General features: G+C 53.4%; 9 protein-coding genes across 9 annotated transcripts; 5 read left to right on the top strand and 4 right to left on the bottom strand.

The window, feature by feature from the left end:
- Window positions 1-79: 79 nt before the first annotated feature.
- Window positions 80-1,234, top strand: HETIRDRAFT_447382 (uncharacterized protein; the record flags this gene model as incomplete). The annotated part of the gene is made up of 5 exons (XM_009542402.1): window positions 80-106; window positions 163-410; window positions 459-529; window positions 594-881; window positions 963-1,234. The coding sequence occupies 5 exons, from the start codon at window positions 80-82 to the stop codon at window positions 1,232-1,234; spliced, it is 906 nt and encodes a 301-aa protein (XP_009540697.1).
- A 913-nt stretch (window positions 1,235-2,147) lies between these two features.
- On the bottom strand, window positions 2,148-2,357 carry HETIRDRAFT_166215 (uncharacterized protein; the record flags this gene model as incomplete). The annotated part of the gene is made up of 1 exon (XM_009542401.1): window positions 2,148-2,357. The coding sequence occupies one exon, from the start codon at window positions 2,355-2,357 to the stop codon at window positions 2,148-2,150; it is 210 nt and encodes a 69-aa protein (XP_009540696.1).
- Window positions 2,358-2,602: 245 nt separating this feature from the next.
- HETIRDRAFT_166214 (uncharacterized protein) lies at window positions 2,603-2,779 on the bottom strand (the record flags this gene model as incomplete). The annotated part of the gene is made up of 1 exon (XM_009542400.1): window positions 2,603-2,779. The coding sequence occupies one exon, from the start codon at window positions 2,777-2,779 to the stop codon at window positions 2,603-2,605; it is 177 nt and encodes a 58-aa protein (XP_009540695.1).
- A 444-nt stretch (window positions 2,780-3,223) lies between these two features.
- On the bottom strand, window positions 3,224-4,095 carry HETIRDRAFT_166213 (uncharacterized protein; the record flags this gene model as incomplete). The annotated part of the gene is made up of 3 exons (XM_009542399.1): window positions 3,224-3,617; window positions 3,825-3,883; window positions 4,054-4,095. The coding sequence occupies 3 exons, from the start codon at window positions 4,093-4,095 to the stop codon at window positions 3,224-3,226; spliced, it is 495 nt and encodes a 164-aa protein (XP_009540694.1).
- Window positions 4,096-4,849: 754 nt separating this feature from the next.
- On the top strand, window positions 4,850-5,629 carry HETIRDRAFT_437520 (uncharacterized protein). Its single transcript, XM_009542398.1, has one exon. It carries the CDS (start codon window positions 5,425-5,427, stop codon window positions 5,620-5,622), a length of 198 nt encoding a protein of 65 aa, XP_009540693.1. The 5' UTR covers window positions 4,850-5,424; the 3' UTR covers window positions 5,623-5,629.
- A 1,171-nt stretch (window positions 5,630-6,800) lies between these two features.
- On the bottom strand, window positions 6,801-7,472 carry HETIRDRAFT_447381 (uncharacterized protein; the record flags this gene model as incomplete). Its single annotated transcript, XM_009542397.1, has 2 exons — window positions 6,801-7,233; window positions 7,294-7,472. The coding sequence occupies 2 exons, from the start codon at window positions 7,470-7,472 to the stop codon at window positions 6,801-6,803; spliced, it is 612 nt and encodes a 203-aa protein (XP_009540692.1).
- A 45-nt stretch (window positions 7,473-7,517) lies between these two features.
- HETIRDRAFT_149399 (carbohydrate-binding module family 21 protein) lies at window positions 7,518-9,812 on the top strand (the record flags this gene model as incomplete). The annotated part of the gene is made up of 1 exon (XM_009542396.1): window positions 7,518-9,812. The coding sequence occupies one exon, from the start codon at window positions 7,518-7,520 to the stop codon at window positions 9,810-9,812; it is 2,295 nt and encodes a 764-aa protein (XP_009540691.1).
- Window positions 9,813-10,374: 562 nt separating this feature from the next.
- Window positions 10,375-11,153, top strand: HETIRDRAFT_145132 (uncharacterized protein). Its single transcript, XM_009542395.1, has one exon. It carries the CDS (start codon window positions 10,434-10,436, stop codon window positions 11,031-11,033), a length of 600 nt encoding a protein of 199 aa, XP_009540690.1. The 5' UTR covers window positions 10,375-10,433; the 3' UTR covers window positions 11,034-11,153.
- A 192-nt stretch (window positions 11,154-11,345) lies between these two features.
- HETIRDRAFT_456624 (uncharacterized protein) lies at window positions 11,346-12,281 on the top strand (the record flags this gene model as incomplete). The annotated part of the gene is made up of 4 exons (XM_009542394.1): window positions 11,346-11,368; window positions 11,425-11,648; window positions 11,720-11,977; window positions 12,029-12,281. The coding sequence occupies 3 exons, from the start codon at window positions 11,346-11,348 to the stop codon at window positions 11,938-11,940; spliced, it is 468 nt and encodes a 155-aa protein (XP_009540689.1). The 3' UTR covers window positions 11,941-11,977; window positions 12,029-12,281.
- Window positions 12,282-12,313: the final 32 nt, after the last annotated feature.

The following is a 12,313-nucleotide window of genomic DNA, read 5'->3' as shown; positions in this document are numbered from 1 at the left end:
TGCTGGCATTGTAATCGATGGGTATGACAAAATGCTCACTGCTGAAATATATTCCCCGTCTCGATAGCCATCGGTACACATGGATTCTCTGTTGGACTCGTTGGAGGTGCGTGTTTGGATTCCGGTACGCAGTATGGACTGTCATCAAACACAAACCTCCAGACATCGCTTGTCGTGGGCCCTCCTGAACCTCCACCGCCAGGCCCTCCAGATTTTCTGAACACAGTGCTTGGCACTCCACTTGAAGGGAAAAAGCCTGGCACATCAGCGATAGAATCTCTTGTGTCGCCGGATCCCGACCGTCCATATGTCACCCTCACATTTGCTCAGTCTCTGGATGCAAAGATCGCAGGTAAGGCTGGGCTGCAGCTGATCTTGAGTGGGGAGGAAAGTATGAAAATGACGCATTGGTGAGTACAGATGAAATCACGAAAATCAATATGCTCATTAATAGGTAGGATGCGGACCATGCACGATGGGATTTTGATCGGCGTTGGCACCGCATTGAATGATAATCCTCAGTTGAACGGTTTGTCGTCTGCTTATCCCGCTGCGTTTGCAATATTGTGTGAGAATCATTGCTATCAATCTAGTCCGACACCTGCCATTCCCCTCGCAGGAATCTCATTTCCGCTACTATCATCACCCTCGTCCTCTGATTCTCGACTCCAACCTACGAGTCCCACCCAAATGCAAGCTCATCGCCAATGCCGCTCTCGGAGCCGGCATAACTCCTTGGGTCGTTTCGTCTCGTCCACAGAAAGTGGACGGATTTTGGGCGAACGAGGATGAAGAGGCTAAAGCCAAAGCTTGGGAAGAAAGGAAATCGGTCCTAGAAAGAGCAGGCGTCAAAGTCATCTTGATCGAGCGGCAACCTCTTCGTATGTCCGCCTCACTGGCATATTGTCCCTGAGCATCGCTTGACAATAATAAAGACCCAGACTTGCCATCCGTCGATACAGACCTACCATTACCAGAAGTGCTGCAAGCCATACGCTCGGAAGGCATCCGATCTGTCATGGTGGAGGGTGGCGCTCAGGTCATCAAGTCTTTTCTATCGTCTTCGTCCGAACATGGTTTGGTTGACACTCTCGTCATCACGGTCGCCCCTGTTATCGTCGGCGCACATGGCATTGGATATGCCGATGGGATCGAGAACATTCCGGGGCTGCGCCACCTGAGGACGGAGGTGATGGGGAGGGATACCGTCGTCGGCATGAACGTAGTGTCCTGAGTGAGGTGGTATGTATTTCACGTGAGACAATATTGGTTGATATCGTCCGACAGTTTCGTTCGTGGACTTCTGTGTGCTTATTCGTTTGGGCTCTGGCGAATAGATCAAGGAACTGACAACACATTGTGTATTGCACCTTATGGCGCGACAAATATTTCAGCGGGAGGCGTGTTAGAGCTCACAACGAGCTTTAGTCATTTTTACAGTGAAGGCATTGGGAACAAGGGAAACACACACTCTCTATGACCAACCATGGACTAGAACGATACATATGGTTCGCGATCCGTCCTTCTATTACAGCCCTCGAATGTTCTACCGCTGATAATTATAGCCACCGGTCGGTCGGTCGGTCGGCTTCCTATGGCTGTGTGCGCCCTCCTCAAAGGGACGGAGCGTGTCTTGTCGGCGGCCTGAGATTGAGCCCAGCTATAGGCACCATGGACGCTATTCAATGGCTCGAAGGCTGAGCGCTGATCAATCATCTTCGCCGCGCAAGGGCCCGAAAAAGATCATCAGCAGACTGATCGGGATGAGAGTAAGTGAGGCCTGACCGCGACATGTTGCATGCAAGTATCAGAATAGAAGGGCTAGTGGAAGAAGGTGATGTTGTCAGTCAACGAACAGAGTATTACTCAAAATAGTACCGGGTGTGCTATGTTGGAGTGTTAGGAATTGACCATCTTTCAAGGACAACGGACATAGACATAGCGCCTTCGGCCTAGTCTAGTCTCGGAGAGGTAGCGGAACTAGTTAATGACATCGAGACGTACCAGCTCCTCTTCGGTGAGGTCGGAACGCGAATGAGGTCGAAAGTCAGACCAACAGAGCCTGTCAAAAATGAGAAAGATAGTCCATGGTTCCAACCGGGTACCCAGCCTCTAGTGTGCGCCGGGAGTGACTTGATATTTGGTTCTCACCCATAGCTAAGAAAGCGGTCCTTCAGCAAAGCAGTGGCCTGAGGGAGCCAGTGAACAAAAAATCTAATTATAGAGGTGGGATCAATCCGGAGTGCAGCTGTGTCTAGCACGATGAGACATGTGGACATGATAGAGCGCGATGCAGAGATATGAAACAGGATGGAGACTGTCGAAAAATTCGCGAGACACTTCGCGAGGAGGGGCATGCCTGCGCCCTTGTCGAAAGATCATTTTGTAAAGCCAGTCTTTGAATATAGCCATCGGAACAGCAATGCTAACCGCTCCTGCATCCAGTGAAGTCTTCTAGATTCGTAGACAACTTTCGATCTACGTTTAGAACACTGAGCCTAGCCCTGCGTCCGTGCCACGGAATTAACATCCGCAAGTTGTTTAGAGCGCGTGTGCCATATCAATGACGCGCACTCCCTCACGGCATGCTACGGCATGTGTCTCAGCGGATCCACGCCCGAAGGAGATCGAGAAGAAACAAAGGTGAAGTGAAGGAGTGGGGATAGTGGATGCTATGACGCAAATTTGATTCCCGCTGCGCTGTCAAATCTTCCATCTGTTGCGCGGGCATCAGCAACGTCGTCATCAGGGTCCTTTTGAGATCCTCGGCCGTTGTCATAACTAGATGTATAAGACTGGCCCTCCCCCAGGCCTCTAGACTGGGCCGCCGTCATACTGAGGTGGGAGCATATTTCATTGTAGTGATTTTTTCTGATGCAAAGTTTCTACACACCTTGCGAGGGACCATCTCATGTCCGTCCTTTCATCCGTAAACCCGCCTCCTACTCCTCGAATTCCGAGATCAAAGATGACGCACGGTCAACGCTTCCCTGAGGACTGGAATTGGAAACCCGTGCGCGTTTGATGTATCAGTACGTACAACTTCACCGACGCCGCAGCGCTTGTTGTGGGTCAGGAGGGCGGAACAATGACGATGAGGGTGATCCTGGAAGTTCGTCCTGGCTCAGCTGATAACCTGCGCGACGTGATCACGATTCTTACCATGTCAGGGGTCACATACGCCGTAATTGGGTGACTAGAGGCACGCCGTGGCCAGCTTTTCTCACATCGCATGTGAAGTCTGTGAGAAGTAACATCGAAGCCGCCAGTGAGTCTCTGCTTCTCCAGCATAGAAGTTGAACCGAAACGGACGTTTAAAACTATGACCACGGCCGTGATGATGAGGGGCAAGGACGTGGTTAAGCACATGAGACAACTGATGCGCGTTCACCTCTCGACCTGCACGATGAGTATACATGCTTGCAACGTTGATGAAGGCGTCTCCGATTGCGGCGATGGACGCGTCCACGTAATAAGGAGTATGGGCTACCGAAGCTGCACTCGGACGTTGACAACTGCGCGCGAATATCGGTGACTGGATATCCTTCATCGGATTTTCGACGTATATTCCGAGCACGATCAGCACAATGGCGACGTCATGGCCGAGAGCGCTGGACCTGTCGGGTCAAAACTGCCCAACAAGAACGTACGACTGCAGTGAGCCGTAATATTCAAGGTCGCCATCACTGAAATCGGGCGCGCATGAGTCCTAATATTCGGCTCTAAAGCGCCTGTATGCGCCCGTCGTGAGTCTTCCCGAGTCGCAAGAATGCCCTGCAGAAACTGATCGGATAATGGCAGACAATGAGGAGGCAGTTACTTACCTGGCCTGACAATAACGTTTTGACAGGTAGTGCTTGCGCGCCAGCTGAAAAGGAATTGCCTAGTATTGCCTCGCATATAGCAACGCGTCCTAAGCGGTCGCCAAACACTACGTCATATACTGGACATAGTGACAAATGATAGAGACGACGTGCGGCCTGGAGAATTCAGCGATATCACTATCATGAACAACGTCGTGATTGCGGGGTGATATATCCAGTGAGTGCATACGTGCTGGAGTGCGGTGCGGTCGCGCCCATGGGTCGAAAGCATCAAGTTCAGGATATAGTTCGTCGACCTGTCAGTCAGTAATAAGATAGGATGTCGGACGAGGAGTCCCGATGCTCACCAGGCCGATAAGCCGAATTCTGCATTGTTAGCGCCTCATTCGTCAACACCATGCAAGGACCGAGGCCTGACTAAAGGTCTTCGCAAGTTCTCAACCGTTATGTAGCGCGAAACAACTTACATGAAACCAGATGTCAGGCCACTAAGCCTAAGTGCTTACCGAGGTAAGAACAGATCTGGCGCAAAAGTTTTTTTGCGAACGGGAGAGGGTGATTGGTCGCACTATGTACGCCCCCGTGGGCGTCCATCTAGTGATCCTACACAAAACATATTCAGCATCCCCGAGATCATCCCCGGATATTGACCCATGCAGCATCTGTTACGCCTCTGCTACGAATCCTTATCCGCCCAATACACGCCTGCCGCGTCGAACGTGCCGACTGGCTCGCACTCGCACCGCTCTGGTTACGCTTCGCCCTGCGCATAGATACGCACGAAATCAGGAACCAAAGCTATGCGCAGAACTGCCTCTTCGGTTCATAGAATGGCAGCGTAGAACCTGAAGGTTGTAGTTTAGTTGAGCGGAGGTGAACTTGAAATCAGAGGCTCCTGCTTCGCGGCGCGAAGATCGCACGCTCCGCAGATAAGAGCAGAGTTACAGGACAATGAAAACAGGAAATGGCTTCCCTCAGATTCCACACGCGCCCACATGTAGGTGTGGCACTCGCGTGCGGTCAATCGCCGAGAGGTGCAGCGGAGTGCCAGCAGTGTCAGATCGCACGTCGCGGAGCCAACTTAGATGCCTAGATAGACTCGCGTACTTTCCATACGTAGCAACGCGCGCATGAAAGCCGGGTGAGGGAGCCCGTAATGGCAAGCACGATTGCAGGCAAATGCGAAGGCCAGATCGCAGGGCAGGGGTGTGTCGGGTGCATTCTGCCGGTGAGGGTGCATTCACAAGAGCATGGAAGGGCTTGTATGAGGCACGGGAACGTGATCCCAGGCTTCAAGTCCTTGGGTCCATGGAAGACCAGGCAGATCGCACGCAAGGAGGGATGCTAGGATAAGCGTTGCTTGGTTGAACTTCGAAACCTATCACGACGAAAGGTATGCGGAAGGCGTGAGACTGAATTCTTGCTGTGCATGCTTGAAGCTTGAATGTTCGAACGCATGAGGTTGATGGGATACTTTTTGAGTGCCAACAAGCGTTGTATGCCTGACACAGCGCATCGTGAGATCGAATGGAGCCGGGTTTCAGCGATCTGTATGTTGGTCTCACATTCATCAGCACACTCCTAACTCCTATACATACTGATGTTTAGCTTTCTGTATAAGTTCGAGGACCAGGTACGGGGCAGAAAAATGGGGTTGCTGAAATCTGAGACATTTGCGGCCGGCGCAAGCGCCCCCTGGAATGAGCGTCTGCGCAGTGCGTATTCGGAACCGAGGCAATCTGGTACTTTCTGGGCTTGCAGCCCGGAGCAGAGAACGAAAGACATATGGTGTGGTTAGCCGCGACAAATGCTACGGGCCAAGCAATAGGCTATGGGAATTATGAGTACAAGTGTATGGTATAGTCATAAGAAAGATACAAACCTATTGCATAACACGCGCAAATGGCAGTGATAAGTCTATCCTCAAGTCCTTACCTTGTAGGTAGAGGACCGAAATTAATATCGAGCAATGATGAGAAGTTGTTCAAAGAAACCAAATCTCCAGAAGCTCGAGAAATTGATAATGTCGTGAAGGTTGCAGATGTTCCGAGCGATATATCCAATTGTCCAATCTTCCAGCTGCAAGGTCTCAGGTCTCTAATCGTCGAGCATGTTCGGCTGCAAGCGCTAGACCGTCCTTCAGATTGCTTCTCGGTAGTCTAATTGTTCGGTAAAATCAACGGTAGTTCTCGTGTTCTCAGACCTGGAACTCACCCTACGGCGGGCCCTGCGCGTTATCTGACAATCGAGGACGAAAACGAGATGCGATCACTAAGTCGGGCTATAAAATCTATTAGCAGGAAAGTCGGACATAGACAATTCTGAGACAAAGAGGCGAAGCAAATGATTCACTTTTGACTTTGACCTTTCAGGTTGTCACGATCATGTTCCACGCACGGTCCAACAGTCCGACTCTGACTGTCAGCCTCTGTCACCCTAACGAGTTTCTCCGAGTGGCCTGCAACCCTCGAGCGGCCAAACCCGCAACAATGAAGGTTGATAATCCGGCACCGACGTTGACCTCGGAACATGCCAGAGTGATCTAGTCGGCAGGTACGGAGATTGAAGGGTAGTCGTCGGGATCATCCGGTCCAGAGAGATATTAAAAGAACTCGAGAGAGCACTCGAGCGGGAGACGCCGTATTGTGCGCAAGCATCGCGACTTTCCTTCTTCTTCTCTGAAACCGGAGGATGGGGGACGAGGAGCTTGAAGACACGTCGTGGTGTGCAGCATGCAACGAGCAGGGTATGGAATGGAGAGATGCGGAAAAGGAAGGTTGAATAGAAATAAATGCAATCATTGATCGATTGGGCGGTACCAAGCACGCCGACGCCATCGCGACCCACGTCGGCGACGACACGGATAACGCGCCCGACGTCCTCGCAAACACAGCATTGTAATCCAAAGCGCCCACGCTAGGCACACTGTCCGCCTCTCAGGGCCGAGACTGAATTGCACGATCCGAAGCTGTCAAATTAGAAGTCTGTGTTGAAATGCAAAGCCGAGATGAATGGCTCCGAGCTTCGAGACGCGACGAGAAGAAGAAATAGATTCCAGATGCGGAAGCGGCGCAAATCTGCGTGGACGGATGGGCGGGTTCGGACGCTCGGGCGCTCGGATGGATATGGACAAAGGTAGGCCCATTGGGTTGAAAGCATGGGAGCGTGGGCTGATCCTGTCAAACTTTGGCGTGATGGGGAAGCGAAGAATTTGGGAAGGGGAGGGAGGTCGGAGCGAAGGCCGTAGGCAGTTGGCATCCCTGAGGCTATCCGTAGTATGGTGGCGAGGCTATGTCGTTTAGATTCTTTGCGCGCGTCGAGGATAATGTGTAACCACAAGGAGAATGCAAACGTAAAGATGCTGAGGACGGCAGGCGAAGGACAACAGAGAATCGGACCGCGGGAAGGGCTGGGAAGGGGCGGCGGCGAAGGGAGTGGAGTATTATGGAGCGGAAGCTAGGTCTGATACGAGGCCCAGGCGTGGTCTACGCCCGCTGGAGGACGGCGCATCATGAAAGCTGGGATAAGGGCTGCTGGAAGAGAATTGGAGGACGTTGAGGACAATGAGCGAGGAGTGTAAATGCATCCGAAGGCTGGTGCGGGGTGTGGGGAAGAGACGTTGGGGAAGCTGCGGGGCGGGAGGGACATCGAGGAGGATGGACCATGGTGGGTGGGGCGGGAAAATGCGGTGTCATGGCTGACGTCAAGGTGCTGATCCAAGACGTGTCGGGATGGCTGTTATTATCTTATCTGGCCAGGGCTTTCTGTTCGTTTGCTTGCCCTCCCCACCCCATCCTCTTGTACTTCACACACTTGATGCCCTACATCCTCTCGCCGTCGCCGTCCCCCTCGTCCTCCTCGCTGCGCTCCCCCATCACATTCTCCAATGAGCGTGGCCCAGGCGCGTTCACCCCCCTCGCCACCCTCCCTCGCAGGAAGTCGCAGAAAAAATCCCTTTTCCACATCCCAGCTGACGATGACCATGAACCATCACCGCCACCTTCACCTCCGCTCATCACCCCGGATGACCTTGTCCAAGAGGACCTCCCGGCGCGCATCTCTATCCCCTTCCCGTCCTCCTCTCCCCTCCCCTCCCCTTCTCTGTACCCTCCGAATGCCCCAAAATTCAACCGTGCCAGTTCCCACGTCGTCCTCTCCTCTGGCAAACCTCTCAAGTCTTCTTTGAAGTCATCCTCCGCCTCATCTATCGCTGACGACTACGCCCGCGCGCGCCATGCACGCGCCCAATCAGAGCCTGCAACGCCCGCGCTCGTCCCGAAGAACGTCCATTTCAAGGACCAGGCTGAAGGACTCGTGTCTGTCCGTCTCTTCAGGCGCACAGGCCGCCCCACCGCCGTCTCCTCCCCCACCAATCCTGACGATACGGAGACTGAGACCGAAGCCGAACACGCTTCCAACTCCGCATTTCCCTTCCCTCGCCTTCCTTCCTCTCTTTCACACGCTCCTCTTGCAGAAATCGATTCAGACCTCGCCCGCACTTCTGCTATTCCTGCACCCTCACCCGACCTGTATGCCAACATACACCTCGAGTCCATTTCCCTACCTCCCTCACGCCCGCCAATTCTGCGCGGGACCGCTCTCGTGCGCAACATCTCCTTTGAGAAGCAGGTTGGTGTGCGTTTCACGCTTGACAACTGGACGACCGTCTCCGAGGTAATCGGAACCTACGCTGGCGGCGTCACGCATAGCGAGGCCTTGGCTGGTATATCAGCAACGGGCACCGTCGGCGATCTTGTTGGGGCGCTCGCCGCCGGTCCTGCCGACCCTTGGGACCGCTTCACTTTCACCATTCGGCTTGAGGATTACGAAGCGCGTCTGTTAGAGCGCACACTTTTCCTCGTAGCGCGCTATACTGTCCCGGGGCAAGGCGAGTGGTGGGATAACAACTCCGGCGCCAACTATCGCGTCGGCTTCCGGTCGCGTCCATCTTCAGCCGCATCAGATTCATCGCCGGCGGCTAGTGCGCGTAAGCGTGGTGTTAGCGTCCCCTTGCCTAGTGCTGGACCGTTCACGATGAGCGCCGCAGCGCCCCCTCCACAAGTCACTCAGCATGAGTCTCGCGGCACTTTCTCCGTCTCGAAACAGCAAACATCCACCTTGAGTCCTTCCCCGCTCGTCCAGTCTACGGCGTCTGTAGCTCTTGCCTCGCGCCCGCCTCCACTTGCCCGCGCAGCGTCGATGCCCATGCCATTTGGGACGCGACTAAACCTGAAGCATTATGCGGCACCCACGCGCGTCGCTGTCCCAGGGTCAAACTCTTTGAACTCTCACCTGACATCGGCCTCGATATTCTCGGCTACGTTTGGTGCGCGCGTGGTGCCGCCGGTGGCGACTGGGTCAACGGTGAAGGGGAGAATGCTTATTCATGGCCATCCGGCCACGGCGATAGAGTCCCCTGAAGAGGAGATTGTGCAGTCGCCGTCGGTAGAGCGGGAGAGCATTGACCTAGGCTTCCTCTTCGCGGCGCAAGAGCAAGCGAGCCAGGAGGACAGTATGAAGACGAGCAGTGTGAAAGAAGATGGTGAGATGGCCGCCAGGTTTAACGCGGATGCGCATAGCCCTCAGTCATTTGATGGGTCGAGTTCGCGGCCTGCACGACCCCAGCTGTCGCTGAATGTAACCCCGCCTACTCCTTCTCCACCATCAACCAACAATCATTCCTATCTTGGTAGCCCGGAGCGTACCTCGCCCATACGTTCTCCCACACGCTCCCCTAACATCTCCCCTAATACGAGTCAGTCTCAGCTCGCACTCGACCCCTCAGCCGTGAATACTTCCGATTCAATGTATGCCGCGTTTCTCCGTCAATGGTGCTTCGCGCAGAGCACACCGCCAGCCGTACACCCTCGGCCGAGCGCGCTGGGAGAGGTTGGATTCGTTGTCGAGACTCCAGCTACACCAGGGGCTGTGGGTGGGATAGGATTTGGCATGATGAGTGGGGTTGAGGCTGTCGGATGGGTGGGGTAGAGTTATGGTGATTATATGCGGGTGGTGTGGTGTGGGTGTGGGTGTGGGTGTGGGTGTGGGTGTGGGTGTGGGTGTACGCGCGCGTGTAAATAATCTAGAAGGTTGGAGCGCGCATGATGAGGGTGAGTTGTGTTTTTCATGTGTCAATCAGGACATGGACTGATGCTTTTTCTTTCTTGGGAGGGCAGTGATGGTTAGAGGAGAGGACCGACGCGAGACGAGACAGGGCACGAGGTGTCTATGCGTTCACGTGCTCACACGCATATAGCCCAACAACTTCTCGTTCAATCACTCGTTGGATTTCCCTCTCGCCAATCTCACCTTCAACAACAAATACGAATCGTGATTCTCTATTCTATCGCTAACGCTTATTCCACTTCTCATTTGTGTTTTTCCATCCTGTGTCTCAGAATCTCCTTCCCTTCCCTTCATCTCCTGTCATTGATTCTCGATTTTGCACGGACGTTTTTCGGGATCAATCACCACATACTCGTTCCCCTTCTGTGTTCTCTTTCTCTCTAACTTTATTTGAGTGTACGTTAGTGTCTTCAGGGTCGGTCTCCCTCCTTTTTCTACCACTGCATCTACCCTCATCTATTCGAGTCGACGAGACCGCTCGCGATGGTTATATATGACCTCCTCTTCCCTTTCTCCTCCCACTATTACCCCTCCCATGACGGATCTGTCCACCATCTCATTCCCATAAACACGTTTTGTCGATCTATCTGCCCCAATCTTACCCATCCATCCGTCCAATCCAGCTCGCAATCTCACATACACGCTTTGCCTTGCGGTCGTCTTCTGCATCATCCATATGACCTGTCTATCGCAGCCGTCATCCTCCCCGACTTGTCTCACTCACCCCTCACCGCCTTCACACCAGCACCCATTGTACATCTCTCACTGACCGAGGTATCTCGTTATAGCAGTATCCCATGGCCTCCATTGTACGCATACCTCACGTACGCGACTCAATACATGCAACAGGTCGCTACGGTACCCTCCATGATGGCTCTCATCTTTTCGCCCTCGTTATCCTCTCCCTTCCGCCATTCACCCTCCACCATTTTTCTCTTCCCCAAAACTCGTTGCCGATGCGCGGATGTTGTGCGCAGCGCGCATCGAACCGATCTCATCATGTTATCCCACACTTGTCAGTGTCTCGACATCGTCGACGCTGACAGTTCGTACATACATACTTCCGTTCCCGCTCATATCTAGACTTTCTCTTCCGGTCTGTTGCACGTTTTGCTACGCATGTTCGACACGACGTTTTTTTTTCTTCTGTTCACTCGAGCATAATTTTCGGAGTGGTTACAATCAACAAAATTTCTTCCATTCGCATTTTCGTGAATCGAAATTGTTGGAGATCATCAAAAGAACCCCAACATAAAATAACGGCTCGCTATGAGGCATTGAGGAGGGTGATGAAAGTCGCGTCGCGTTGCGCGCATGTCATCGATCATGTGAGATTAGATAACAAAGACCAGAGCTTCCCAGCGTTTGTCTCTACAACGCTTCAGTCAAACGGCCATGGCCACCCTCACGAAGGAAGAGTAAGCACTTTCTACTCCAGATTTACCTCTCACATGCACTCAGACGTCATCCCAAGCATCGAAATCGCAGCGCGCGCCGCCGACCACTTCCAGCGCCTCTACTATAGCGCCTACGACTCCCCCACTCGCGCGGACGACATACCCAACTTCTACCGCCCGAACTCGGCCACAACCTGGAACGGGACGCCGTATGAGGGCGCGCAGGGCATGCGTGAGCTCGTCAGCAACATGCCAAAGACGAAACACGTCGTGCAGTCGTTCGACTGCCATCCCATACCCGGTGCGTCGTCCTTGGATCGTTCGCAGCGCGCCTGTTGTTTTTCTGAGACGGAGAACCTACGGACTGTGCAGGCAGCCAGCCGCCTTCGCTCCTCGTGACGGTGTCCGGGACCGTCATACACGGCGGCGGCCCCTCCGCCAACCCCCCGAACGTCCCGAATAAAACGATCGAGGGACACCCGCGTGTGTTCGCGCAGACGTTCATGCTGGTTCCCGACGCGACTGCCGTTACCAAAGCGGGCGAGGTCGCGAAATACTATATCAACGCAGACTCGATGCGATTCGTCGGATGAGCAGACGTCCTGGTTTATACAACAAACCCCCGAAATGGTGTGTGTAGCTTCAATTTTCACCGAGCGCCGTTCTGAACTCTCGAAACAGATCAGACATTCATCTGGACGTCAAGATACGTTAACACATAACGCGATCATCTGCATCGAGTTGCTCATTCGCGATGCAAGGTGGACTATTCGACGAGCAGGGTATATCGTGCACCACCAGAATTCTTATCAGGAGGGGCCAAGGACAGACCGGACTCATCTGTAGCATCTTTTCGTATCAAATGCAAGACAGTGAGGCGGAAGCCGTCAATCGTTTAGAATTCAGGGCAATAGATAGGAATTGAAACACATAGAATACAATCGCACAGCCGTACACTGATATCTG

This window comes from Heterobasidion irregulare (genome assembly GCF_000320585.1).
Source record: "Heterobasidion irregulare TC 32-1 unplaced genomic scaffold scaffold_01, whole genome shotgun sequence".
NCBI lineage: Eukaryota > Fungi > Basidiomycota > Agaricomycetes > Russulales > Bondarzewiaceae > Heterobasidion > Heterobasidion irregulare.
The sequence above is the reverse complement of the archived record's forward strand: the minus strand, read 5'-3'. Positions and strand labels throughout refer to the sequence as shown.

Excerpts from the sequence above, each read along its gene's own strand:
- HETIRDRAFT_437520 (XM_009542398.1), top strand. The coding sequence starts at position 5,425 with ATGTTTAGCTTTCTGTATAAGTTCGAGGACCAGGTACGGGGCAGAAAA.
- HETIRDRAFT_145132 (XM_009542395.1), top strand. The coding sequence starts at position 10,434 with ATGGTTATATATGACCTCCTCTTCCCTTTCTCCTCCCACTATTACCCC.